At 47.8% G+C, this 27,500-nt stretch overlaps 3 protein-coding genes across 5 annotated transcripts in view; 1 reads left to right on the plus strand and 2 right to left on the minus strand.

Moving 5' to 3' along the window:
- Nucleotides 1-27,500, minus strand: part of LOC132462155 (uncharacterized) — a 306,161-nt gene that overhangs the window by 248,765 nt on the left and 29,896 nt on the right. The gene's annotated exons all lie outside the window — the stretch shown is intronic.
- LOC132462148 (uncharacterized) lies at nt 5,801-8,773 on the minus strand. The gene is made up of 2 exons (XM_060057762.1): nt 7,635-8,773; nt 5,801-7,536 (listed from the first exon to the last, which is right to left on the minus strand). The coding sequence occupies exons 1-2, from the start codon at nt 8,264-8,266 to the stop codon at nt 7,248-7,250; spliced, it is 921 nt and encodes a 306-aa protein (XP_059913745.1). The 5' UTR covers nt 8,267-8,773; the 3' UTR covers nt 5,801-7,247.
- On the plus strand, nt 21,010-22,993 carry ovca2 (OVCA2 serine hydrolase domain containing). Of its 2 annotated transcripts, none has more exons than XM_060057763.1 (3): nt 21,010-21,263; nt 21,633-22,330; nt 22,386-22,993. In XM_060057763.1, exons 1-2 carry the CDS (start codon nt 21,107-21,109, stop codon nt 22,259-22,261), a joined length of 786 nt encoding a protein of 261 aa, XP_059913746.1. In that variant the 5' UTR covers nt 21,010-21,106; the 3' UTR covers nt 22,262-22,330; nt 22,386-22,993. The 2 variants fall into 2 exon arrangements, with proteins under 2 accessions (XP_059913746.1, XP_059913747.1); XM_060057764.1 differs by having other exon boundaries at nt 21,636-22,330.

Genomic DNA, 27,500 nt, shown 5'->3' on the forward strand with positions numbered 1-27,500 from the left:
AAAGTCCAGCCTCTATCTGTTCACGCTACAAATAACATAATTAAACGTAATTTAATAAATGCATCACAAATATGTAATATATGCAAATTAATAAGAGGTAGAGTTACAGTATATATATATATATATATATATATATATATATATATATATATATTGGGGTGCACATAACTGGTATGCAAGTACGCATGCGCGGCCATAACGCCTCGTTTCCACATTCGTATGTTTTTCGTATCCGTGCTTCCGTAAATTTACGGAAGGAGTCGCTAGTGTTTTACGTACGGACATGAATTTATTGACGGACAAAAGATGGGGGAGCGTATGATAATGGCCGTTTTTAGGAGACCGGTACTTTGGAACATGAGGATCGACATATACAGAGATAAAAACAAAACCAACCAGGCTTGGAAAGAGATCTGCGAGGAGTTTGGCCTGCCAGGTACTTACATGTTTTGTGAAAAACATAAAAACTTTCATACTGTATCTCCGTAAAACGACGGCGAAAGTTAAATATTTTGAACGTATATTACGGACATACCGGACAGAAATTTTACGGAGGGGAGGAGTCTCGGAGGAAAAACGGACATTACGGAGAATCACATAGGTAACCGGGGATGCGTGACGTCACTTGTGTCACTACAGCGCTTGTGCGTAATTTACGGGAGATCGAAAAAAAAACGAAACAACAAAATACAAGCAGCTATTTGTGCTTTCGCCACCAGCAAAGAAAAGGCAAATGGAGCCGGAGCAGAAGAATTTTTTTTTTTTTGGAAAAAGTGGCACCAAGATGTGCCGTGGCTCGAAACGAATGATAAGCGCAAGAAATATGCGCTCATGTGCGCTGTGCACCGCACACACACTGGAGAACTGCGCAAAATCAGCTGATCGCAACCTTCCTTTTGTCAGATAATCAAACGCTCCGTGGTCGAGCTGCTGCAGTTTGATAAAAAAAAAGGTGACGCAAAAAACCTCTGTGAAACTGGTTACGTTTCATAAGATCCGATGTTACAGTTATGTCTGGGGTGCGTACCAAACACCATCTCCTGGTAGTACTCAACTGAGTAACTCTATAAAGAAGTTATGTGCAGTGGTGTTCGAATTCTCAGTGGTTCACTTCATGCACTATAGTGCACTTAAAATAGGCTACCCAAAATGTGAGTGCACATACGATGTAGGCCTACCCTACATCAGCGTTTTTTTTTGTTTGTTTTTTATTCATGCAAAATGCATGCACACTTAATGAACTCAATTTACTTTGCAATACTGTCACTCTTTTACATGCCATAAATCTATATGCAGTTGTTAGATTGCATATAACATGTTTGCACTTTTGGCAACCTCTGCGCAACATATGTCAGAATTCTAGTTTGTTCGTTCCCGATTGTAACAGTCAGGTTCATAATATGTAGCGCCACTAGGTGGCGCCTCCCTCTTTTGTTGGCTTTGTATGAGTTAACGTGAGTGAAGAAGTGTTCTTCTTCCCGCTCGGTTTTTGAATAAACAGCAGTATACAAACGAAGTTTCCGTTTTTATTAGTAACTGATTTGTTGTAGACAGGAATCGTTACAACCGGCGCCCGAACGAATAAACTCTGGAACTCTCTTCACAAGCTCGGACCGGACTGCTTTCTCCACTTTGGGAGCTGTGTGGATTTGATGCAGTTTCCCCGGACGTGGCCGTGCTGTTTCGAAGGCTAACCTCCCGAAGCTAACTGCTGCTGTGTGGTTTACGTTGGAGTCGCGTGAGCACCGCGCGTTTACAGCCTTGGATTTGTGCATTCTCTTTCGCTTTCCTCGGGAATTAACGGGACGGTAAGATCGTCAAGAAAAACTTCACGTTCAGCCTAGAGAAGAGAACTTTTTAAACACCTTTCACTGTGGATTAAGGGACACCGAATTTATTTTTCCCCGGATTGAGGATTATTTCTCTTTTTCGCAGATGGACTGGACTGTTTGAGTAAGAACAAAAAAAAACAACAGTATCTCCTTGCATGTTACCGTACTCATAAAGTTTCGCTGCGAATATTTCTGTTCGCTTTGGTCGCTCAAATCGCTCATGACGTACAATTCAATTTTGCAGACGCATTTAAAGGAGCCGTATGCTTTTAGTACAGACAGCCATATCAAAGAGTGAACTCCCATACACTTTGGCCATATTGCAGAGACGGTTTTGCTTGTTGGATAAAGTGCTTCGACAGCAAATAGGACAGTGTTTCCCCTCCAATATATATATTAAAAAAACTCCTAAAATGTAATTACAACCGAGAACAAAAAAACGTTGCGTGCTGTAGTAGGCTAGTTAAAATATGTTTCACTGATCTGCATCTGCAAATCATGATCTGCACTCATTCGTCAAACATATTGACATTGGCGCACATGGCTAATTGGCATACGTGCACAGGACTGGCTGGCTCCGCAAGGCAAATAATGGAACATATGTATCTATCTATCTGGGCCTATCTGTCTATCTATCCATCTATCAACATGTGTAGTTTTAATGTGATGTATTCTGTGTATGTCCAGTCAGACTTGTCTCCCTTGTTCTGTGTGGTCTTCTAGGCTACAGTCCTGTGTGTTCAGAATCACCTAAATTAATTCCCGACGATTTGTGTCGTTTGGTATTAATAAAGACTTGACTAGGCTATCTATCTATCTAGACCAGGGGTCCCCAAACTTTTTTCGGTGGGGGCCACATCAACTTTCCTTTCTGTGATGGGGGCCGGGGTCAGTCTATGACAGGAAATGATATGGGCCAAAGTGACAACCAGTATTATTGTTATTTTGCAGCTGCCCTTCGCTGGGCGTTGGCACCGCCTGTAGAAAGTCTTCACGTGTTTATTTTAAGTACCACAGGAACTCCTTTTATTTTATGGAAAATAAAAACACAAGCTGATCCCAGGTAACAACGAGGTGATGTGATTTTATAACAGGTACAGGTGAATTAACAACAGGTAGGTATTTTGTCTTTACAAGTAGTGAAATAATATTAATAGAGAATAGTAGTAAAAATCAGGTAAAGATCAGGTCTCAGATAAAGATAGTTAACAATAGTATAATAATAATAATAGTAATTATTATGTCTAACAGGTATGTTTACTAAGGCTACAGTGAAATAACATTAATGCAGAATATTTTTAATGAACAGGTATATAAGGTGATCTGGTTTCGTATTTACATGACTCTTAGATTAGGTTTTTGTGCTGTGATAATGAGGATCCTGGCTCCAGGATGGGAGCGGTCAACCACAATCTCTCCTCCTGACTTCAGGGTGGTCCTGGAAGCATGCAGGCCCTTCCGGGAATGGCAGATAAAAAACACAAGCAACGCATCAGGAGATTACTTCGGCTTGACATCGGGTCGGCTTAGCTCAGGAGGAAGAGCAGTGCTCTTGTAACCGAAAGGTTGCCAGTTCGATCCCCAGTTCCTCCTAGTTGAAAGTTGGTGTGTCCCTGAGCAAGACACTTAACCCTAACTGCTCCCGATGAGCTGGCTGTCGCCTTGCATGGTTGACTCTGCCATTGTAAGTCTCATTGGATAAAAGCGCCTGCTAAATGCCCTGTATGACATGCTGCAGTCTCATTTTGTCTGTGACATCACTGTTCAAGAAACATGTTGCCTATAAAAAGAGCACTACACTGACATTTTTTCATTTTCATAGATATCGAAATCAGCAGGCTTACCATATCAGTGTGAGCTGTGGGCTTGCTTCTGACTGGTGAGGAGATTGATGTCAGGTTCCATTCCAGTTACAGCCAGTCTCAGAGACTGATGCAGGTGTTGATCTGAGAGTCTTGATCTCGTCTGATTTTTTATCAGCTTCATGTGTGAAAAAGTTTGCTCACAGATATATGTGCTCCCAAAAACTGTGGACATCTTCATTGCGTGCTTTCTTATGTTGGGGAAGGTCTCGTTTGGGAGGGAAGCATAGTATTCTATGAGACAGTTGGGGTTGAATGCGTCTTTCAGCACATCGCAGGTCTGCAACTCAGCCAGTTCAAATTGAAGAGAAGGCAGGGTGTCATTAATGTCGGCAGCAAAAGGGTTCTGGAATATGCAAATTTCTTTAACGTCGGCACGAAGCTCACGGATCCGCACACTGAACTCTGCTCTCAGCGTTTCCAGTGCGTCCTTGCACTTCTTGGTTGGAAACGGGACCTCTGGTTTCTCAGCTGAGAGGCTTCGAGTAGCAGGGAGATGGGTGAAGTCTTGGTTTTGCACTTGTCCAACAAGCAGCGCCAGTTTAACCTCAAATGCTTTGACGTGGGAATATATGTCACGATTAATTTTCCCTTGCCTTGGAGCTGTAAATTGAGGCCGTTTAAAATTTCTGTCACATCTGTTAAAAAGGCGAGGTCCCATTTCCATTCTGTGTCGATCGGCTGCCCCGGCTTAACCATCTGACTTCAGCGTGGTAAAGCACGTCTCCATGGGCAGACTCCAGCTCAGATAGGAAAGCTTGGAACTGCCTGTGTTTTAGTCCGTTTGCTCTGATGAAGTTTATGCAAGACACAACCACCTTCATGACAGATTAGCCACCTTGTCTCTCCTCACTTGGCCCAGCAAGCTAGCATACTGCCCGCCATGGCGGGTTTCATAGTGTCGGCGGATGTTAAATTCTTTGAACACCGCCACTGTCTCTTTGCAGATTAGACAAACTGCCTTTTCCTTGCACTGGACAAAAAAATAGTCATCTGTCCTCTGCTGTTCAAAAACTCTGCACTCTGAATCTATTTTCCATTTCCCCAACAGTTTCGACATTTTCTTGTCTTGCTTTCTACTGCCCGCGCAAACCTGCCGCTCAATCGCCGCACGCACTTGCAGCTTGATCTCCCGCTTGCACTTGCAGCTTGATCACCCGACATTGCGGCGCGAACTTGGTGACGTCATGTTGCAAAGCGCTATTTGACATCTCAAATATATGAAAAAGTACAATTGACTTGTATGCTATATTTAAATTTTCACTTCCCTTTTTTTTTTATTTTTTTTTTATAGGCCATGTTTAGAGGGATTGTTTGGGATTGTTAAGGGGGCCACTCCAGTTGTTAAGGCGGGCCGTAGTTTGGGGACCCTTGATCTAGACTATTTAATTTAAAATGATTCACCTCAGGCTCCGTGAATAGTGGGGAATGGAGGGATAAAAGACAAGAGATATCCCTTGTCATTTCGATTAGTTTGTGTATGTGACGATTTCAAAAACGTGTTTTGTTTAAAGCATGACTACAAGCGATTGGTTGGTTAGATTGGTGGTATGGAGAGCAAATGAAAATGATTCCCGATTAAGAACGTTCTAGATCGCAAATATTTTCTATAAATACTCCCGCTTATGTTATGGCCGCACTTGAACCTTATGGTGATTTTATTCTTGAACTATTTGACACTGGAAAGACGCTAGACGCGATCAGTACCGCTCTAAAGCAATCTGGTGCCTCGAAGTGCTCCGTTATGACGGTGGGGAGGTTCTGTGTGGAGCAAAACCTTCGAAGAAGAAATCTAGTTTCTGATTAGTTTCAGATCGTCCTCGCAGACTCGACGGCTCCCACGCTGGCCATTGTAGAATGCGTGAGACTCGATGGAACGTTTCAAACGTCTTTATATATATTTTTTTTAAACCACGTGCCCTTTTCCCGGCAGTCATTGCGTTTTTTTAATCTAAATATCACGCAAACAAAACAAGCAACTGGATTATTCAGTTTTCCCGTTTTCATTTAGAAAACAGAAAAATGCAGTTTATTTGTTTATTCCTTTTGCCCTTTTTCAATTTCAAAAACCAAATCAGAAAAACCAAAAAACGACTCTGTTACAGTTTTTTTCCATCGCTAACGAGCGCTTACCTATACTTAAAATACTTTTTCTAAACTCTTAACACAGACTTACACCTACAAAACACAATTGGCCAAATAGATCATTTTCTTCTCAAAAGCACATTTTGTTAACTATATACTAACTCTTCATTTCAAAATAGAAGACATCTTTCTCTGCACACACTAACTTTACCAAAACACTGGACATCTGACTCAAAATGAAATTATTCTTTCAAAGAATAACTCTTGTTTTCACTTCACAAGGAACATGCAGCCAATCAAAGTACACCAGGTTTCAAAATACTGGCTATTGTGGACATTACAAAAACTGCATAGACTTTTATGTTTCAGTTTTACAGGTATTTGCATGCAAAACATGCAATCCACTGTTTTTTACGCCAAATTTTTTGGTTGGGAACTGTACTGTATATCCACATGTAATGTTCACATTCAAAAGCATTCCAGTAAAAAGCTAATCAGTTTTTTTTTCTTTACTGTTTACTACAGGAGGTATAGTAGAAATACTGTTTACAGTATGATACAACAGAAAACGTTTGACAGTATTGTTTACTGTAAAGTTAACAAAATATCCATGAACAAAAAAGCAACAGCAAAAAGCCCAGTAAAAAGGGAGAACTAAAAAAAAGCACAAAATTCCTTTATCTAATCCCTGCGATCTTCAGGGTTAGGCCACAAGTTTTCATCCACATCGCATCTGATGTTATCCAAGGCGATACACCTTGGATAAAACCGCTTGGAATGCCTGATCCACCCTTGACAATCATCAACTGTGATGTCCCTGCAGCCAGCATCCATGGCTTCAAGGAGGGACAACTGGTCACGTGGCTGATGGTCATAGACTTTCCACCTCCATGTAGAAAATAACTCCTCTATGGGGTTGAGGAAAGGTGAATAGGGTGGAAGAAATAGACGAATCAGTCTTGGGTGGACCTCAAACCATGCTGTAACTGCTTGTGAGTGATGGAAGGCCACGTTGTCCCAGGTGATAACGAAGGTCCTCCTGTTTTCACCCTCCTGATCCTGCTCTGGAACCAGGCGCTGGTGGAGATCATCGAGAAAAGCAAGGAGGCGCTCGGTGTTGTAAGGTCCAACCTGACATTTGTGGAGGAGTGATCCTGCATTTGAAATTGCCGCACACATAGTGATATTTGCCCCTCTCTGTCCAGGAACATCAACTGTGGCCCTTTTTCCAATGACATTTCTTCCACGTCGACGCCTTTTGGCCAGATTAAATCCTGCCTCATCCACGTATACGAATTCATGAGGGGCCTGGTTGGCCTCCAATTCCATAACTCTCTGAAACAAAATGTATGTAAATCATGCCATTATAGTACTATATACCATACAGTACTGTAACCTATTACTGAGTAGGTTACCTACTTGAAAAGTGCAAAGCTTATAGAACTGTACATTGAATTGAATATACACACTATACCTCGACATATTGTTGTCGTAGCACCTTGACTCGCTCACTGTTCCTCTCAAAGGGAACAGTGTAGAGCTGTTTCATCCGCACTCTGTGTTTGGACAATGTCCGCGTAATGGTTGCGAGGCTGATGCTATTGATATTGTGAAATATCTCTTGGTCCTCCAAAATTCTGCTTTGAATCTCATGCAGTTTAATTGCGTTATTTGCAACAACCATATCTACTATGGCAAGCTCTTGTTGATGATTAAGGAGCTTACCTCTTCCCCCAGAGGGAGGAAGACGTTGCATTCTTTTGAGGGACAAAAAAAATCAACATATGCATTACTGTATGGCCTCATTGACATGTCAAGTGAGAATAGAAACAATCCATGTAAAATGCAAACTTACCTGTTGGTTTGTTGAAAGATGCGTATAATTGACGCAACCGTTGACCGCCCCAAATTGGGCTGTACTCTTTCACCAGCCTCCCTTAGTGAAAGACCGTGGTTTATCACATGGTCAATGATAGTGGCACGAATTCCATCACTCACCACTGCCCTTGTAGCCCTTAGAATGCCACCACCACGCATTCTTATACCTCTACCTTGCCCTCTCCTTAGGCCTGCTCTTCTCCCTGGACCTGCTCCTCTCACTTCTCCTGCTCCTCTCACTACTCCTGCTCCTCTCACTACTCCTGCTCCTCTCACTACTCCTGCTCCTCTCACTACTCCTGCTCCTCTCACTTCTCCTGCTCCTCTCACTTCTCCTGCACCTCTCACTACTCCTGCTCCTCTCACTACTCCTGCTCCTCTCACTTCTCCTGCTCCTCTCACTACTCCTGCTCCTCTCAATACTCCTGCTCCTCTCACTTCTCCTGCTCCTCTCACTACTCCTGCTCCTCTCACTTCTCCTGCTCCTCTCACTACTCCTGCTCCTCTCACTACTCCTGCTCCTCTCACTACTACACCTCTCACTGCTCCTCTCACTGGGCCTGCTCTTCTCCCTGGGCCCCTTGCTCTAACTCTTCCTCGTCCAGACATCTTTTTCGGTTTCTGTTTCCAAAAACATCACTCCTCAAAGTCCTCCTTTTAGTAATGCCATTGATTCTAAGCCAGAGTGGAATCAGCTGTGGTTGACCCAATATACCCAACATACATCAGCTGTGTGTCAATTATTCAATTGTTTGTTTATTATCAGCTGAGATATATTGTTTTAGAACTGATATTACTGTATTACAGAAGCAGAGGTTTTTATACTGTATCTAAGGTTTGGAATATTGTGTTTGCAATTGTGGGATGTTGTGTGTTAACATTTGTAAATAATACAAAAACAATCCATAATTTTGTTTGGAGGTATAGCTTGTCTGTTAAGAAAATGTAAGCATTATATAAATGTGTTCACTGACTGCATATTGTGTGAAAACAACATGAAATGTGTGAATGGTATGGCCACAAAGGACCGATGTTGTGTTAATCGTGTTTAGAGTTTTGAAAATGTGACTACTGTTTAGAAAAACGCTTGTTAGCGACTGAAAAAAACTGTAATTGTTTTTTTCTGATTTTGTTTTAAATCGGAATATTCAAAGAACGAACCATACACGGATTGAAGTGACACAAAATATGAGATGAGGTCACACATGAATGATCCATATGATCTATCTACTGACTCATCCGTTTTCGATGATGTCTTTAGAAAAAAAAGAAGGCACATCGTTTGGCACATCGGCCAAACGATGTTCAGATAAAACAAAAGGACACGCGACAAAATCGTTCATTTTGCACCTCTTGGTTAGAAAGGAAAGACTGGCTAACGGCTAGCTTAGCTAGCTGCGCTGCCTTCTGTTCCCCTCGCGTGCTGTTTGAGGAGAAGCTTGGACCCAACAAGGGGTCGTGGATTTAAAACATGTGTCCTGTAAAATAAAGAAACATGAATGCAGTGCAACTCACATTGGTAACTGTGATGTGAGCTTCTCTTCAAATAAGGTAGACCCAAGCTGCCCTGATATTGATTTTATTCGGGACATGATGCTTGCTTCATAATGTTTGTGATAAGAACAGTGCAGTTGGCAGTCGTTACAGTGTGAACATGTTTTGTTGGTGTGTGTGTGTGTGTGTGTGTGTGTGTGTGTGTGTGTGTGTGTGTGTGTGCAGGGCCGGCGATCGGCATAGGCGAGCTAGGCGACCGCCTAGGGCGACAAATGCGTTGGGGGCGCCCTCTGGTGGCGCCCTTAATTAAAAAATATATCAATTAAAATATACGACGCGAACGGAGAAGCGAGGGGGCGCGGGAGCAATTGTCAGGGCGGCCCGAAACCGTCAGCGTAGCACCCCCCCCCCCCCTCGCAAGACCTGTCCAGGGCGCAAGTTGATTTCGAGTCGCCTAGGGCTCCGAAACGGCCAGCGCCGGCCCTGTGTGTGTGTGTGTGTGTGTGTGTGTGTGTGTGTGTGTGTGTGTGTGTGTGTGTGTGTGTGTGTGTGTGTGTGTGTGTGTGTGAGAATCTTTTGCCATCAGAAAATGTTTGTAGCCTACTTATCTAATTGTTTATAGAGCATTATTAATTAGTGTAACTTGGTGCTGTATCTCTGGACTGTACCTCGGATGTGATTTTGGAAAATCATTTAGTTTCTCCATTGCCTGCTGTCTCCCTGCATTTTATTTGTTGTGATTCGAGGCCTGATATTGAATTTATTCGGGACATGATGCTTGCTTCATGTTTGCGATAAAGAACAGTGCAGTTGGCAGTCGTTACAGTGCGAACACGTCTAATGTAGTCTCTCTCTCTCTGTCTCTCTCTCTCTCTCTGTCCCCCCACCCCCCCTTCCCGTGAGGATGGACACTGGGTTACAGCGGCCCTCACAACCCCCCCACCCCCCCTCTGTGAGGGTGGACACTGGGTTACAGCGGCCATCACAACCCCACACCTCCACCCCACCCCTTTCAAGTGTATATTGTATATAGTTCTCTGCAAACCTATGGTGGCATCATGCCTTCAGTGTGTATATTGTATATAGTTCTCTGCAAACCTATGGTGGCATCATGCCTTCAGTGTGCATATAGTTGGCATCATGCCTTCAGTGTGTCTTGAACAACCACACATAAAAGGTTGCACATATTATATTGATATTTTATCGTATTTGTCTAAATGCATACTTGACTGTAGATTGATTTATGAGTGAAGTTACCTAGACAATAGATTGGCCGTAACTCACCCATTTTAGAATCACATTCTCTCTTGTGTATAATTCCCAATTATTATTGATGTATTTGCACTTTTAATCTCGCTTAATTCTACAAGGCAAATAAATTAAGTTAAAACTTAGTTCCCCGGCTCCATTCGTCTTTGTAAGGAAATGTTCTCTTTTGTCTTTATTATTTTGTCAGAATGCACCAGAATGCTTAGTTTGTATGTGAAAATCACAAAAAAATCTTCGGGTGAAGGATGCCCCCAGACCCCCCTAAAGGGGGTTTGGTTTCCAAACTTTTAGCCCCCCCCAGTGTTTCCCCCACGTTCACACAGCAGCGGCGCGCCGCCGCTGCTGAATTTTCTCCGCCGCTGCAATAAAAATCCTTCTCCTAATTATTCTTTTTTTTTTTACGTAGCTCCTTTTAGAAAATGTACATCGCGTAACGTCAACGCGCAGCACGCGGCACATCGTCACGTAACCAACATCAAGGAAGGAAAATACACAGCGAGTGTGGCAGTTGTTGGCAATATATATATATATATATAATGATTGTGATAAAAAGTTACATAGTATTGGTAGTATTAGCAGCATTAGTATACTAATGCTACTAATACTAACCTGACTATAGTTGGGGTAGTATTAGTAGTTACCAGCTGCGTGAACCCAGCTGGTCTAAACAAAGATGTCTCCCTCTCTGCCTTCGCTGGAAAAGGTCATTTGGAAAACAAAGTGATGGGCATCGCAGGCCGGGTCCTTTAACCCGTGCAGCTGTGACCTTCCATGACCTTTCCTGACCTTTGCAGAAGGTGATTAGACACCTCCTGCACCCTCTCTGATTAGAGACAGACAGTGGACGAGTCAGAACAACCTTTCAACGGAAAGATGATCCTCTGGATTTCTGACCTGGCCAACCCGCCTCCCCCTCCCCCTCCCCCTCGTCTTCCTCCTCTACCTCCTCTCCTACTACTCATCTTCCTCATCCTCCTCTTCCTGCTCCTCCTCTTCCTACTCCTCCCCCTCCTCTTCCTCCTCTTCCCCCTCCTCCTCCTCACCCTCCTCTTCCTCTCCCTCCTCTTCCCCCTCCTCCTCCTCCTCCCCCTCCGCTTCCTCTTCCTCTCCATCCTCTTCCTCTTCCTCCTCTACCTCCTCCTCCTACTACTCATCTATCTCATCCTCTTCTTCCTCATCTTCCTCATCCTCCTCTTATTCCCCTTCCTTCCCCTTCGCCCAGGAGTTGTTAATACACCTAGACTACTAGACTACTACTAGCATTACACTACTAGACTACTACTACCATTACACTACTAGACTACGACTACTTTACTTCTACTACTATAATACTAGTACTACTGCTATTACTGCTGCTATACAACTACTTCTGATGTACTACTAATGGTACTACTATACTACTAATATTACTACAATTGCTGATACACCTACTACTAGACTACAACAGTTTACTATTATACTCCTATTACTATATTACCATTATACTAATACTATACTACTAGTACTACCACTACTAATACTACTGCTACTGCTAATACACCTACTACTAGACTACTACCACTATTATCCTACTATACTACTACTTCTACTACGTATATACTACTAATATACTATACTAGTATTGCTTTTACTACTAATACTACTACTACTATAGTACTACTATACTATACTACTACTGATACTACTACTAAACTACTGCTATACAACTACTACTAACACTATACTGTGACTACTACTATACTACTACAACCACTACTAAATGATCATAGAACTAGTAGTATAGATACTACTCGTGATTAAAATAGTAGTACATCATGTTTGTTGTTTTAAGGGTGTTTGAGAACGCGGCCACCCTGAGCTCCTGGTCAGATGGGAGCCAACGCACACGAGGAGAAGGTAATATTAATAATATTAACAGATTATGTAATCACAGAGTACGGCGCAGCCCACACAACACGCTGTCTCCTCTGGGGCCCACTCTGAATACAGGAGCTCATCTCTGGGGCCCACTGAATACAGGAGCTCATCTCTGGGGCCCACTGAATACAGGAGCTCATCTCTGGGGCCCACTGAATACAGGAGCTCATCTCTGGGGCCCACTGAATACAGGAGCTAATCTCTGGGGCCCACTCTGAATACAGGAGCTCATCTCTGGGGCCCACTGAATACAGGAGCTCATCTCTGGGGCCCACTGAATACAGGAGCTCATCTCTGGGGCCCACTGAATACAGGAGCTCATCTCTGGGGCCCACTGAATACAGGAGCTCATCTCTGGGGCCCACTCTGAATACAGGAGCTCATCTCTGGGGCCCACTGAATACAGGAGCTCATCTCTGGGGCCCACTGAATACAGGAGCTCATCTCTGGGGCCCACTGAATACAGGAGCTCATCTCTGGGGCCCACTCTGAATACAGGAGCTCATCTCTGGGGCCCACTGAATACAGGAGCTCATCTCTGGGGCCCACTGAATACAGGAGCTCATCTCTGGGGCCCACTCTGAATACAGGAGCTCATCTCTGGGGCCCACTGAATACAGGAGCTCATCTCTGGGGCCCACTGAATACAGGAGCTCATCTCTGGGGCCCACTGAATACAGGAGCTCATCTCTGGGGCCCACTCTGAATACAGGAGCTCATCTCTGGGGCCCACTGAATACAGGAGCTCATCTCTGGGGCCCACTGAATACAGGAGCTCATCTCTGGGGCCCACTGAATACAGGAGCTCATCTCTGGGGCCCACTCTGAATACAGGAGCTCATCTCTGGGGCCCACTGAATACAGGAGCTCATCTCTGGGGCCCACTGAATACAGGAGCTCATCTCTGGGGCCCACTCTGAATACAGGAGCTCATCTCTGGGGCCCACTGAATACAGGAGCTCATCTCTGGGGCCCACTGAATACAGGATGCTCATCTCTGGGGCCCACTGAATACAGGATGCTCATCCCTGGGGCCCACTGAATACAGGAGCTCATCTCTGGGGCCCACTCTGAATACAGGAGCTCATCTCTGGGGCCCACTGAATACAGGAGCTCATCTCTGGGGCCCACTGAATACAGGAGCTCATCTCTGGGGCCCACTCTGAATACAGGAGCTCATCTCTGGGGCCCACTCTGAATACAGGAGCTCATCTCTGGGGCCCACTCTGAATACAGGAGCTCATCTCTGGGGCCCACTCTGAATACAGGAGCTCATCTCTGGGGCCCACTCTGAATACAGGAGCTCATCTCTGGGGCCCACTGAATACAGGAGCTCATCTCTGGGGCCCACTGAATACAGGAGCTCATCTCTGGGGCCCACTGAATACAGGAGATCATCTCTGGGGCCCACTCTGAATACAGGAGCTCATCTCTGGGGCCCACTGAATACAGGAGCTCATCTCTGGGGCCCACTGAATACAGGAGCTCATCTCTGGGGCCCACTGAATACAGGAGCTCATCTCTGGGGCCCACTCTGAATACAGGAGCTCATCTCTGGGGCCCACTGAATACAGGAGCTCATCTCTGGGGCCCACTCTGAATACAGGAGCTCATCTCTGGGGCCCACTGAATACAGGAGCTCATCTCTGGGGCCCACTCTGAATACAGGAGCTCATCTCTGGGGCCCACTGAATACAGGAGCTCATCTCTGGGGCCCACTCTGAATACAGGAGCTCATCTCCGGGGCCCACTGAATACAGGAGCTCATCTCTGGGGCCCACTCTGAATACAGGAGCTCATCTCTGGGGCCCACTCTGAATACAGGAGCTCATCTCTGGGGCCCACTCTGAATACAGGAGCTCATCTCTGGGGCCCACTCTGAATACAGGAGCTCATCTCTGGGGCCCACTCTGAATACAGGAGCTCATCTCCTCTGTCCATCCATCTGCCCCGTGGATGCTTCACCTTTATCACTCACTACCTGGTAGACAGGCAGACGGGCAGATGGACGGACGGACGGACGGACGGACGGACGGAGTTACAACCAGGTAGCAAACCACATTTAAAAAAATTGTTTGAGTGCAAACAATTTTACCACTAGATGGGAGAAATACCTACACAGTGTTCCTTTAATGATTAAAATAAATAACACCTACTGCTTAATTATCTTCACAACCGGACAGTAATCAATAAATCAAATGCTGAAGCAAAAAAAAAAATCTGGGGCTATCACATGCCTTTAAAACAGCCTACCTTTCAGTACCTACGTGTTTGCTTACCTGTCTGTCTGTCTACCTGCCTATCTATTTTTCTTCCCGTCTGTCTACCTACCTGTCTGTCTGTCTGTCTACCTGTCTATGTACTTGCCTGTCTGTCTACTGGAGGCCCTCCCTGCTGAAGGAGGCAGAGGGTTTGTCTGAGACCTTCTGAACGCAGCTCACTCGAATAGAGCTCCGGCTGCTTCTCTAAATTGCCTCCGTCGCTTTAAGGCATGGAGAAGAGTTGGTGAGAAGGGTGGAGAATATCAATCAGATGTAATTGGCTGAACAGGTACAGGGAGTTGAGGAGAGGCTGCTGAATCAGCACAAACACAATCCCTGCTCTGATGTCACCTCTACTGACTCCGTCCCCCAGCACACCTGATCAGATGGAATCTCCCGGCACACCTGATCAGATGGAATCTCCCGGCACACCTGATCAGATGGAATCTCCCGGCACACCTGATCAGATGGAATCTCCCGGCACACCAGATCAGATGGAATCAGCAGCAGCTTCCAGCCAGCTGTTCTAACTGTAACCTAGATAAGGAGCGGGAGAGCAGAAGAGACTCTCCTGGGGTGCCCTCAAACCCCCAGCAGCTAATAAGGGTTTGGAATGAGCCGATGTGGAGCTCTACCTGAGTACATGCTTCTCTTGGTCACTACAACATAAAAGCCACAATGTCCATCCCCAATAACATACTGATTAGCCATGTGCTAATCAGCCCCAGCCAGGCTCAGTGATGAGAGGACCAGTGTACGGGTAGGGTTACATGATATATTCAACCCAAACCCTCGAGCAAGCCACTCAGCTCCACATGCATTCACTGCAAGATGAAGTGGACCGAAGTATTAATGCATATTCATGTGTATATATATCGAAGGTGTCGTGAGGTCCACGCACGCACGCACGCAGGCAGGCAGGCAGGCAGGCAGGCAGGCAGGCAGGCAGGCAGGCAGGCAGGCAGGCAGGCAGGCAGGCAGGCAGGCAGCCCCTTCAGCCATCCCCCTCTCAGCGGTGGTTGTAATATCCCTGTTCCTCATGAATCAGCCTGACAGCAGATGGGCCAAATTACACCTGAGTACAGAAACTCTCTTCTTCTTTCATTTCATCACACGCTATCTGGTTTGTTTTCCCTTGTTAAACCTGGCCCCTCCTCTCCGGACTCCCAACCCTCCCCCTCCCCCATCCCTCCTCCCCCTCCCCCCCATCCCTCCCTCTCCCTGTACACGTCTGAGGAGGCAAGGCTCACGGTTCGACAGTGGAGAACGAACACACAGCAGCATAGTTTGTGTGTGTGTGTGTGTGTGTGTGTGTGTGTGTGTGTGTGTGTGTGTGTGTGTGTGTGTGTGTGTGTGTGTGTGAGAGCATCGTTAACCGCCTCTAGTTGGCCTGTGTATCACCCCCCTCACGGCGGTGAGCCCTCCCCTCTCCACTGGCCTTCAGTGAGGAGATATGAGCTGGCCCCCCCCAGCAGCCCCCCCCCCCCCCCAGCAGCCCCCCCCCCCCCAGCAGCCCCCCCCCCCCCCCTAGCAGCCCCCCCCCCCCTAGCAGCCCCCCCCCCCCCCCCTAGCAGCCCCCCCCCCTAGCAGCCCCCCCCCCCCAGTGCCCCCCCCCCTAGCAGCCCCCCCCCCCCCCAGTGCCCCCCCCCCCCCCCCAGCAGCCCCCCCCCCCCCAGCAGCCCCCCCCCCCCCCAGTGGCCCCCCTTGTAAGAACCAGTACAACAGCCCTCTGACCAGAGACACACACAATAAGGGGAGGGGGGCCCGGTATCATTATCTCTCTCTGTCCGTATCTCTGGTGTATCGTTATCTCTCTGTCCGTATCTCTGGTGTATCGTTATCTCTCTGTCCGTATCTCTGGTGTATCGTTATCTCTCTGTCCGTATCTCTGGTGTATCGTTATCTCTCTGTCCGTATCTCTGGTGTATCGTTATCTCTCTGTCCGTATCTCTGGTGTATCGTTATCTCTCTGTCCGTATCTCTGGTGTATCGTTATCTCTCTGTCCGTATCTCTGGTGTATCGTTATCTCTCTGTCCGTATCTCTGGTGTATCGTTATCTCTCTGTCCGTATCTCTGGTGTATCGTTATCTCTCTGTCCGTATCTCTGGTGTATCGTTATCTCTCTGTCCGTATCTCTGGTGTATCGTTATCTCTCTGTCCGTATCTCTGGTGTATCGTTATCTCTCTGTCCGTATCTCTGGTGTATCGTTATCTCTCTGTCCGTATCTCTGGTGTATCGTTATCTCTCTGTCCGTATCTCTGGTGTATCGTTATCTCTCTGTCCGTATCTCTGGTGTATCGTTATCTCTCTGTCCGTATCTCTGGTGTATCGTTATCTCTCTGTCCGTATCTCTGGTGTATCGTTATCTCTCTGTCCGTATCTCTGGTGTATCGTTATCTCTCTGTCCGTATCTCTGGTGTATCGTTATCTCTCTGTCCGTATCTCTGGTGTATCGTTATCTCTCTGTCCGTATCAGTTGGAGTTATTTCACTCTTTTCTCTCTTTCTAGCCTTACTGTAATGCATGGTGTTACATGTTGATTAATCCTGATCACTTTAGGATGTGTGTGTGTGTGTGTTTTTGTGCCCCATTCTGTCCTGGCCATCTCTCTCTCTCTCTCTCTCTCTCTCTCTCTCTCTCTCTCTCTCTCTCTCTCTCTCTCTCTCTCTCTCTCTCTCTCTCTCACTCTCTCTCTCTCTCTCTCTCTCACTCTCTCTCTCTCTCTCTCTCTCTCTCTCTCTCTCTCTCCCCCCCCCCTCCCTCCCCCCTCTCTCTCTCCCACTCTCTCCCCTCTGCAGTGACAGTGGTACTTTATGAAGCTCTCCTCTATCCTGACTTCACGGCGCGTCTAGCACCGTCGCACCAACACTGGGAGGGATAATGAAATGATAAAGTGTGCGTGTTGGTGCGTGTGTGAGCGCGTGTGTGTTTTGTGTGTGTTGGTATGTTCATGCGTGAGTGTGTGTGAGTGCAAGTGTGGTGGATCATTTTTCTTAGGATTTTATTACGTTTCACAGCGCGATGGGATTTATTTCTCATTATATTTGACAAAATAGCCCAGCCCCAACAGTTCCCTTCATCTCCGCCCTGTGAGAGCAGGGTCCAGCTTCTGTCCATGAATGCAACTTCTGAAGTCTCTTCCTCTGCCTTCCATCACTGATTCCATCGCCTTCATCTCCACTCCCCCCCCCCCCCTCACGTGCCTCTCCTCGTCTCGATCCGTCTGTCCTGCCGGCGGCCGTCTGTATGCTGCTTGTTTCAGGGGGGGGGGGGTATAGCGACTATGAGGCCCTACCTTTAGGGTGCTTTAAGGTGCTTTGAGGTGCTCTAATGGCGCATTTCCACCGGAGGGTGCGGGTCGGTTCAGTCTGCTAAGTCTCATCGCGGGTCGCAATTCCACCGCCAAAAGTGGACTGAGCCGTTTTGAGCCGTTCTCCTCTGTTGGGGTACTGAGACGCCTGAAAGGGTGCCGGCAAGTTAGGGTTACACACGCCGTCCGTTGATTGGTCGACAGAATAGTCACTTCTGTGCGACAGGGGGATAATAACAAACAAACACAGTACCCGCAAGGTATTTCTGGACAACGGCGAAAGCTTCGTTTATTGAAGGAAATGTTCTGCAAAAGTTTGCTCATTGTGTCGCGTTCTTCTTTTACCTTGGATGTATCAGCAGGCTGCACTGTGTCAGGATGCTATGAGGTCACCATGCTAACGTAGCTGCCGCGGCTATCGCCTTACGGCTTAAACCGCCCCCTACCATAAGGGTAGTCGGCGGTGGAAACGTGAGCCGTAACTGAGCGGGGCGATACCGCTATACCCTCACGACTGGGCTGAGGCGCGCTGGGTCCGAAGCGGTCCTGCCGGGGGAATAGTGCCATAAGGTGCTCTAATATGCAGCAGAGCAAGGACTGTGAGGAGGAACACATAAAGAAACTCATGTTGACAAGGACAGAAATGTGGATTTCACACATTGTTTTCTTTTATATAGGCTACAAATTAGACATTCCAAATTGACATATTTTCTATTGAGGTCATTCCATTTGAAGAATATAATAGAGAAAGATAATGACATGCTTAACAGTTGCAAGTGTTTGGCATGTGTTATGATTTTGATAATGAATAAGATGAGAGTATGTCTTCTACTCAATGGGAACATTACTGTAAATAGCATCTATTATCATAACAACCACATCGAAATATTTCATCATTTTCCCCTTTTGGATAATGTGAACCACTGGGGAGGTGAAGTGGGCATCAGAACTGGGAATGTGAACCACTGGGGAGGTGAAGTGGGCATCAGAACTGGGAATGTGAACCACTGTGGAGGTGAAGTGGGCATCAGAACTGGGAATGTGAACCACTGGGGAGGTGAAGTGGGCATCAGAACTGGGAATGTGAACCACTCGGGAGGTGAAGTGGGCATTAGAACTGGGAGTGTGAACCACTGGGGAGGTGAAGTGGGCATCAGAACTGGGAGTGTGGAGCCCTTGATGGGACTGGTAATAATGTTGTAGACACCACGGAGCATTGCTGTGTGTTTATGTGTGTGCGTTTGCTTCTGCGTGTGTGTGTGTGTCTGTGTTAGTGTGTGTGGGCCCTCATGCATGCCATGTAATGTGTGTGTGTGTGTGTCCGTTTGTGTGTGTGTGTGTGTGGGCGTGTCTGTGTGGGTGGGTGTGTGTGTGTGTGTGTGTGTGTGTGGGCCCTCATGCATGCCATGTTACCATTGACAGAGCCATTCAAACACATCCTTTGGGAATTGACTTTGCTTTCAGTACAGAATTTTTTAAGGAAGGGAAACCAACATCTGTGAGCTTTGAAAGGCTTGAGAAAAGCCGTCAATAAGACGATTGTTAGCTCTCTCCCAGACCCGCCCCCTGGTGGCTGTCCGTCCTTCTTGTGTAAGTACCAGAAACGTCAGACGCAGTCTTTATGATTCATAATATCGTCCGAGGCGCACATAGCTTTTGGCCGTGATATTAGATATAATATTATATAAATACCTATTTATTATATAATATTAAATTATATAGATATAGAGCTCCAGGAGTCCGCAAACGCCAACAATCACTTCTTCTCCATGCTGCTTCACTCTGACAGCTCCTTGGTCAATGGGCAGCAGCTCATTGGTCAATGGGCAGCAGCTCATTGGTCAATTTGGCAGCAGCTCATTGGGCAGCAGCTCATTGGTCAATGGGCAGCAGCTCATTGGTCAATGGGCAGCAGCTCATTTGCATTAAAGCTACAGACACCAGAAACAGCTCATTCTGAAGGGACTGAAACAGAGGGGAATAGCGGTAGGCGAGATGTTTTTTCCTAAAAGCAATTTCCAGCAAACAGCTTAAAAAACATGTTTTCTGGAACTCATATACTATGTTTACTTTTTGGGAAAACCCCATAATATGTCTCCTTTAACGTACGCCTGGCGTCCCGGGCGTCAGATCTCTGGCTCCGCGCCAGTCGCTACTCTCCCTCTGCGAGTTAATCAGTATTAAGCTGCTTCTCAGATAACAGAAGAACACGAAGAACCAGTTGGGATGGGAGGAAGAGGATGAGGACGAAGGTTGGCTGCTGAGGAAGGGGACATTGATGACCTGGAGGCCTCTCCCAAAGGCAACATAACACTTGTGATGTCAGAAGAGGCAGATCTTCAAAGTGGCTTGTGAAGGCTGATGACACATGGTGACGGCACACTCACACATGGTTGTATAATGGTGGTCCCCTTTAAGAAAGAGTGAATGTAGGCCTATTCATCTGTGTTTCATCATTCTGTTTATGGTTGGTTTTGGTTATTTAAAAAACACAAAGATAATGAAGGTATTCCATCATCTTTTCAGTGAACTGCTCGATGCTATATTATATAATCGTTCTAATCCAGTCAAGGTAACATTAACAATAAAACGAATCTATTGTTGACTATTTTAAGGATATTCCACAAGTGCATTGACTTCGTATTGACCTCAAGATCCAGAGCATGTCTACAACAACAAACAAACAAAGAAACAAACTCAGTCTCCATCAAGATCCCGGTGGTCTGTCATCAGGTCAAGGCCTGTCATCAGATGAAGGCCGGTCATCAGATGAAGGCCGGTCATCAGGACAAGGCCTCTCATCAGATCAAGGCCTCTCATCAGATGAAGGCCGGTCATCAGATCAAGGCTCTCATCAAATGAAGTCCTGTCATCAGATGAAGGTCGGTGCCCGATGCCTGAAGCAACACTGCCCCCGTTTGACCAACATTGGAATGAACAGTTACATCCATTCGTCATTCATTTACCGAACATATTAATGAAAACATTCATATCCTGTCAGCCAGAATAGCAAAATGTGTAATTAAGTAAAATTAAGTTATTTATTTCAATATTTGCGTGAAGTGAAGGCGGAACCTTTGTGACTGGAACTTCGTTTCTCTCCGTTCCAAAAAGGCCGACGTGCCCAGGAAGGTTTCCACGCCTTTAAACACATGATAGCTGATCGTCTTAGGGCGCTAGGGTTAGGGTTACGATCATGTCCCAGCGCCCCCTCAGGGTGCTGAGTCTCCACGGGTACCGGCAGGATGGCGCCTCCTTCCGGGAGAAAACTGGAGCTCTTCGGAAACTTTTAAAGAAACAAGTGGAGCTTGTTTACATGACCGCACCGCACCACGTGACCCGAGTCTGCAGCGGTGGGTCATCATCTACACACCCTCCGAACACGCACGCGCACGCGCACACACACACACACACACACACACACACACACACACACACACACACACACACACACACACACCTCATGTAAGTATTATGCATGACAAAGAATAGCAACTTCAAACCACAAGGGCTTGCTGAAGACCCGAGGCCCTACTACTATTTGGTCTGTATATATATATATGTATGTATGTATGTATGTATGTATGTATGTATGTATGTATGTATGTATGTGTATATATATATATATATATATATATAGTGTGTGTGTATATATATGCGCGCATGTATGTACAGTATGTAAATGTGTATATATTAAAAAGATGTCCTTGTTCTGTGTTCAGCAGGCGGGGCCACCGGGGGGGGCACCGGGCCGGTGTCGGGGTCCGGCGGGCCCAGCGGGCCGGGGGGCAACGGGCCGGTGTCGGGGGCCGGTGAGGGCAGCGGGGGCCCGGACCCTCGGGGCTGGTGGTTCTCCGACGTGGAGGGGCGGAGCTTCAGTGCCCAGCAGCGCTGTGCGGAGAGCCTGGGGTTGGAGGACAGCTTGGCGGCGGTGCGGGCGGCGGGGGAGGAGCTGGGGCCGTTTGACGGCGTCCTGGGCTTCAGCCAGGGCGCCGCCCTGGTGGCCGTGCTCTGCGCGCTCCAGGAGCGCGACCCCGACCCCCCGCTGCGTGTGCGCTTCGCCGTGCTGGTGGCGGGGTTCCGCAGCGCCTGCGAGGGCCACCGGGGCTTCTACGGCGCCCCGCTGGGCGTGCCCCCGCTGGGCGTGCCCCCGCTGGGCGTGCCCCCGCTGGGCGTGCCCTCGCTGCACGTCTTCGGTCTGGACGACCGGGTCATCCCCGACGCCATGAGCCGGGAGCTCCTCCCCCTCTTCCGGGAGCCCGCCGTCATGGAGCATCCTGGCGGCCATTTTGTACCGGCCTCCTCCACTCACAGACAGACCTACCAGGCCTTCCTGAGCCGCTTCCTGTGAGCCCTCCCCCCAGCCCTCCCCCAGCCCTCCCCCTGTCCTCCCCCAGTCCTCCCCCCAGTCCTCCCCCCAGTCCTCCCCCAGTCCTCCCAGTCCTCCCCCAGTCCTCCCCCAGTCGTCCTCCCAGTCCCCCTGTGGGAGGAATGCTGGGTGATAAAGAGACTTCCACTTCCATGTTGGTTTGTTGTTATTCCATAGAAACATGGCCGCCACAACATCGCTGATGCCAGAGTCCCTTAGTGGTCAGAGGACCTGAGTGGACCTGAGGGGCCTGTGGGTGAGGGGGAGGGGCCTGTGGGTGAGGGGGAGGGGCCTGTGGGTGAGGGGGAGGGGCCTGTGGGTGAGGGGGAGGGGCCTGTGGGTGGGGGGAGGGGCCTGTGGGTGAGGGGGAGGGGCCTGTGGGTGGGGGGAGGGGCCTGTGGGTGAGGGGGAGGGGCCTGTGGGTGGGGGGAGGGGCCTGTGGGTGGGGGGGGAGCAGGATTCTGTGTTCTTCACGGCGACGCCCAGAGGACCGGATGGTTTCCAGATGTGGAGCGTGAATTCCCTCCGCCCTTCTATCCCCTTCCTGTCATCCATGTGATGACGACCAACAGGTGATGATACGAGCTGTCAAACCTTACGCCAAAAGAAGTCACAGTGAGGAATCAAACCGGAACACATGAATGTGATTCAGGTCAAAGTGTTTCCTGATGTGTGTTGAAATTCCTACTGAACAAATAAAAGAAGTAAACCCAACGCTCTGTGATGCGACAGCCTTTATCGTTTTTGTCGAAGGCGACTTATAACCGTCAAACACGCTGTCCTGTATGTCCTGTCTCAACCCCCCTGTAGCCCTGTGGCCCTCAAAGACCTCTGAGAGAGACACACACTCACACTCACTCACTCACTCACACACACACACACACACCAGAACACATGGTTTCGATAAGAGACAAGCGGAGCGACTGAGTCAGAGCGCGGAGGGCCGGCTGCTGGCACTGGGTTTACAACACAGCGTGACTCTCTGCTCAGGAATCCACTCCCCCGCTGCACAACTACCGGGAAATAATGGAACGAGAGACGGGGAAGAGCGGAGGCCTCTCCCCTCTCCCTCTCCCTCTCTCCCTCTCTCTCCATCCCTCTCTGTCTCTCACTCCCTCTCTCTCTCTCTCCCTCTCTCTGTCTCTCAGTCCCTCTTTCTCACCCCTCTCTCTCTCTCTCCATCCCTCTCTGTCTCTCACTCCCTCTCTCTCTGTCTCTCACTCCCTCTCTCTCTTTCTCACCCCTCTCTCGCTCTCTCTCACTCTCACCCCTCTCTCTCTCTCTTTCTCACCCCTCTCTCCCTCTCTCTGTCTCTCACTCCCTCTCTTTCTCACCCCTCTCTCCCTCTCTCTCTCACACTCACTCCTTCTCTCTCTCCCTCACCCTCTCCCTCTCTCTCCCACTCTGTCTCTCTCTCCCTCACCCTCTCTCTCCTACTCTGTCTCTTTCTCTCTCACACTCACTCCTTCTCTCTCTCCCTCACCCTCTCCCTCTCTCTCCTACTCTCTCTCTCGGTCTCTCTCTTTCTCTCTCGCTGGGTTATTAAGGGAGTGGCGGTGGAGAGGTCAGGAGACTCACTCGTTCCTCTTCACGGGATGGAGCAGGACACGGAACGTGCGTCACCAAATGAGGGCTTTGATTTTTATTTCTTGTTCTTCTTTGGTTTGTTGTTATGGGAGACGTGTGCAGGGGGCGGGGCAAAACGCGTGTATAAAACCGCGGTACTCAGACTCCAAAGCGACCGGTCCTCCCGCGGCCCGCGGGGACCCGGCGGTCGGCTGACGCGTTGCTGTTCTGCTGTTGAAGCGAACGGAAGCCGAGCTCAAACTCTTGGATTTATATTCAATACTTTTTTTTATTATCCTATTTTGGCTTTTTGGGCATTTTTCCTTACTTGGACTTATTACAAAAAATAAGGCAAATGATTCTACTGGAGTATCGTCTTTTTCAATCTTTGCAGAGCTAATATCGATACATTTATGAATCAATATATTTATTTACAGGGCATCAATGGAATATGAACACTTGACTTTACTTTGTGTGTGTGTGTGTGTGTGTGTGTGTGTGTGTGTGTGTGTGTGTGTGTGTGTGTGTGTGTGTGTGTGTGTGTGTGTGTGTGTGTGTGTGTGTGTGTGTGCGCCCACATACACGGGAGAAGCACAGCCTCCTGCCTGCACGCACTCATGTACACTCGTTTGTGTGTGAATCTCATGAATGGAATGTTGTTGTCTGCTTTCCAGGGTCATGTGATTTTCTTTTTTTTGTTTCCGTAAGCGTAATTGGGCATTTGGTTAAGAAGGTTAAAATAGCTTAAAGGTAGTAAATCAAGACTAATCTTTGCTATATGAGCTGCGTGAATCGTCTGGTGAGAACAAGATTATTTTCAAAGATAAGTAGAAGAGTTTAAGTAAACTGATGCAATTGAATACAATCGGACAACACACAATGTTATTGTAATATTTTCATCGTTTTTGTTGAATATTGTTTATTGTTCGTTATTCATCTACCAGAAGAATCTGAATCAGAATTCTCTCTATTGTCATTGCACATAGTAAAACGAAATTGAAATGCAATCTAGACGGTGCGATTCACAACATTTTAAATATATAAGAAAGGTAAAAAAAACGATATCAACAAAGCAAGATAAAATATATAAATAACAAATAAGGATCAAAAATACAGATAAATGATACAGATAATTATGAATAGCAGCTGAGGTAAAGGGCATTGCACAGCAGTGTTGTCCGCTAAATAATAACCATACATTTTAATAGTGCAAATTGATACATTCAGGATGTTTTAAGGTGCTAATTAAATGTATAATTCTTTTTTTACAATATGTAGTTCATGTATGGCTATGGGACAGAAGCTGTCTCTGAGTCTGTTGGTGCTCTCAGAGACCTGACAGAAGCTGTCTCTGAGTCTGTTGGTGCTCTCAGAGACCTGACAGAAGCTGTCTCTGAGTCTGTTGGTGCTCTGAGGGACCTGACAGAAGCTGTCTCTGAGTCTGTTGGTGCTCTCAGAGACCTGACAGAAGCTGTCTCTGAGTCTGTTGGTGCTCTGAGAGACCTGACAGAAGCTGTCTCTGAGTCTGTTGGGGCTCTGAGGGACCTGACAGAAGCTGTCTCTGAGTCTGTTGGGGCTCTGAGGGACCTGACAGAAGCTGTCTCTGAGTCTGTTGGTGCTTTGAGAGACCTGACAGAAGCTGTCTCTGAGTCTGTTGGTGCTTTGAGAGACCTGACAGAAGCTGTCTCTGAGTCTGTTGGTGCTCTGAGGGACCTGACAGAAGTTGTCTCTGAGTCTGTTGGTGCTCTGAGGGACCTGACAGAAGCTGTCTCTGAGTCTGTTGGTGCTCTGAGGGACCTGACAGAAGCTGTCTCTGAGTCTGTTGTTGCTCTGAGGGACCTGACAGAAGCTGTCTCTGAGTCTGTTGGTGCTCTGAGGGACCTGACAGAAGCTGTCTCTGAGTCTGTTGGTGCTTTGAGAGACCTGACAGAAGCTGTCTCTGAGTCTGTTGGGGCTCTGAGAGACCTGACAGAAGCTGTCTCTGAGTCTGTTGGTGCTTTGAGAGACCTGTACAGATCGGAAGATGTCCTTCGGGGAGGGCAGTGTGCAACCAGTGAATTTCTGGGCAGTGTTGATGACCCTCTGAAGGGCTTTGCTTTCCGCTGCAGAGCATACCATGTGGTTACACAGTACGCCAGCACTCTCTCGATGGAGCAGCGGTAGAAAGATACCAGCAGCTTCTCCTCCGGGTTATTTTTCCTGAGGATCCTCAGAAAGTAGAGTCGCTGCTGGGACTTCTTGACTACTGTGTTGTTTGTAGTCCAGGGGAGATCCTCTGAGATGTGTGTGTCCAGTAATCTAAAGTCTGAAACCTTTGGGGGGGGGGCTGCATTGTTCTTACAGAAGTCTCTGATGATTTCCTTTGTTTTTTGTTGTTCAGGATGAGGTTGTTGTCTGAACACCATGCTGCCAGTCTTTGGACTTCCTCCCTGTAGGCTGTCTCCTCTCCTGCTGAGATAAGTCCAACCCCAGTGGTGGCATCAGCAAACTTGACGATGGTGTTGGTGGAGTGGGAGGGGGCAGGGCCGGAGTGGGACCGATCGCTCTTCCGTGTGACCTAAATGCAACGGCAAGTGGGCACTGGGCGCAGTGTGGGGCTTCTACCAGTAGGGGGGGGGGGGGGCCCGCACTGCGGCCCAAAATACATTTAAAGTGGACCAGCCCACCGGGAAACCTCCCGATCTTCCCAGTGGCCACCCCACCTCTGGGAGGGGGCACAGTCGTGGTTGTAGAGGGTGTAGAGGCGGGCGCTCAACACACAGCCCTGGGGGGAGCCGGTGCTGAGTGCGATGGGGGTGGAGAGCTGAGGGCCCAGGCTGACGGTCTAGGGGGGGTAGTCCTGATCCAGAGGCAGATGGGTTGGGAGGATCCTTGGTCCATGAGTTTGGTGACCAGTCTGCTGGGGACGATGGTATTAAAGGCAGAGCTAAAGTCAAAGAAAAGGATCCTCACATAGCTCCCCCTGTGTTCGAGGTGGGTCAGTGCAGTGTGAAGAGAGTGTGTCGATTGTATCCTCAGTGGACCTATTTGCTCTGTAGGCAAATTGGTGCCACAGCATTGCACTTCATAATGACAGGTGTGAGAGCGACCGGGCGGTGGGCATCAAGGCCGCTGATGACAGGCCTTTTTGGTAATGGGATGATTGTGGCAGACTTTCAGGCAGGTGGGATAAGATTGAGTTGAATATCTTCGCATATCTTCGCATCCTCCAGCAAAGAGATGGTGTGGTTGTTCTTGTGAAGGGCTGGTGGGAAAATGGTGACGAGCTCTTCTGGCTTCACCTTGAAGCGGGCAAAGAAGCAGTTCAGTTCCTCTGCCAGCGAGGCGTCGCCGTCGGCCGTCGTGCTGTTGCTGGGCTTGTAGTTGGTGATGTGCTGGATGCCCTGCACACCCACCGTGGATCGTTGTTTTTGAAGTGGTCTTCTATCTTCCTCTTGTAGACCGCTTTGACACCTCTGATGCCTTTATTCAGGTCAGCTCTAGCAGCGCTGTATAGGGCTCTGTCTCTAGTGGCTGTACAGCCCTCTGTCTCTAGTGGCTACAACCCTCTGTCTCTAGTGGCTACAACCCTCTGTCTCTAGTGGCTACAGGGATCTGTCTCTAGTGGCTGTACAGCCCTCTGTCTCTAATGGCTGTACAGGGCTCTGTCTCTAGT

This window comes from Gadus macrocephalus, chromosome 7, assembly GCF_031168955.1.
Source record: "Gadus macrocephalus chromosome 7, ASM3116895v1".
Lineage (NCBI taxonomy): Eukaryota > Metazoa > Chordata > Actinopteri > Gadiformes > Gadidae > Gadus > Gadus macrocephalus.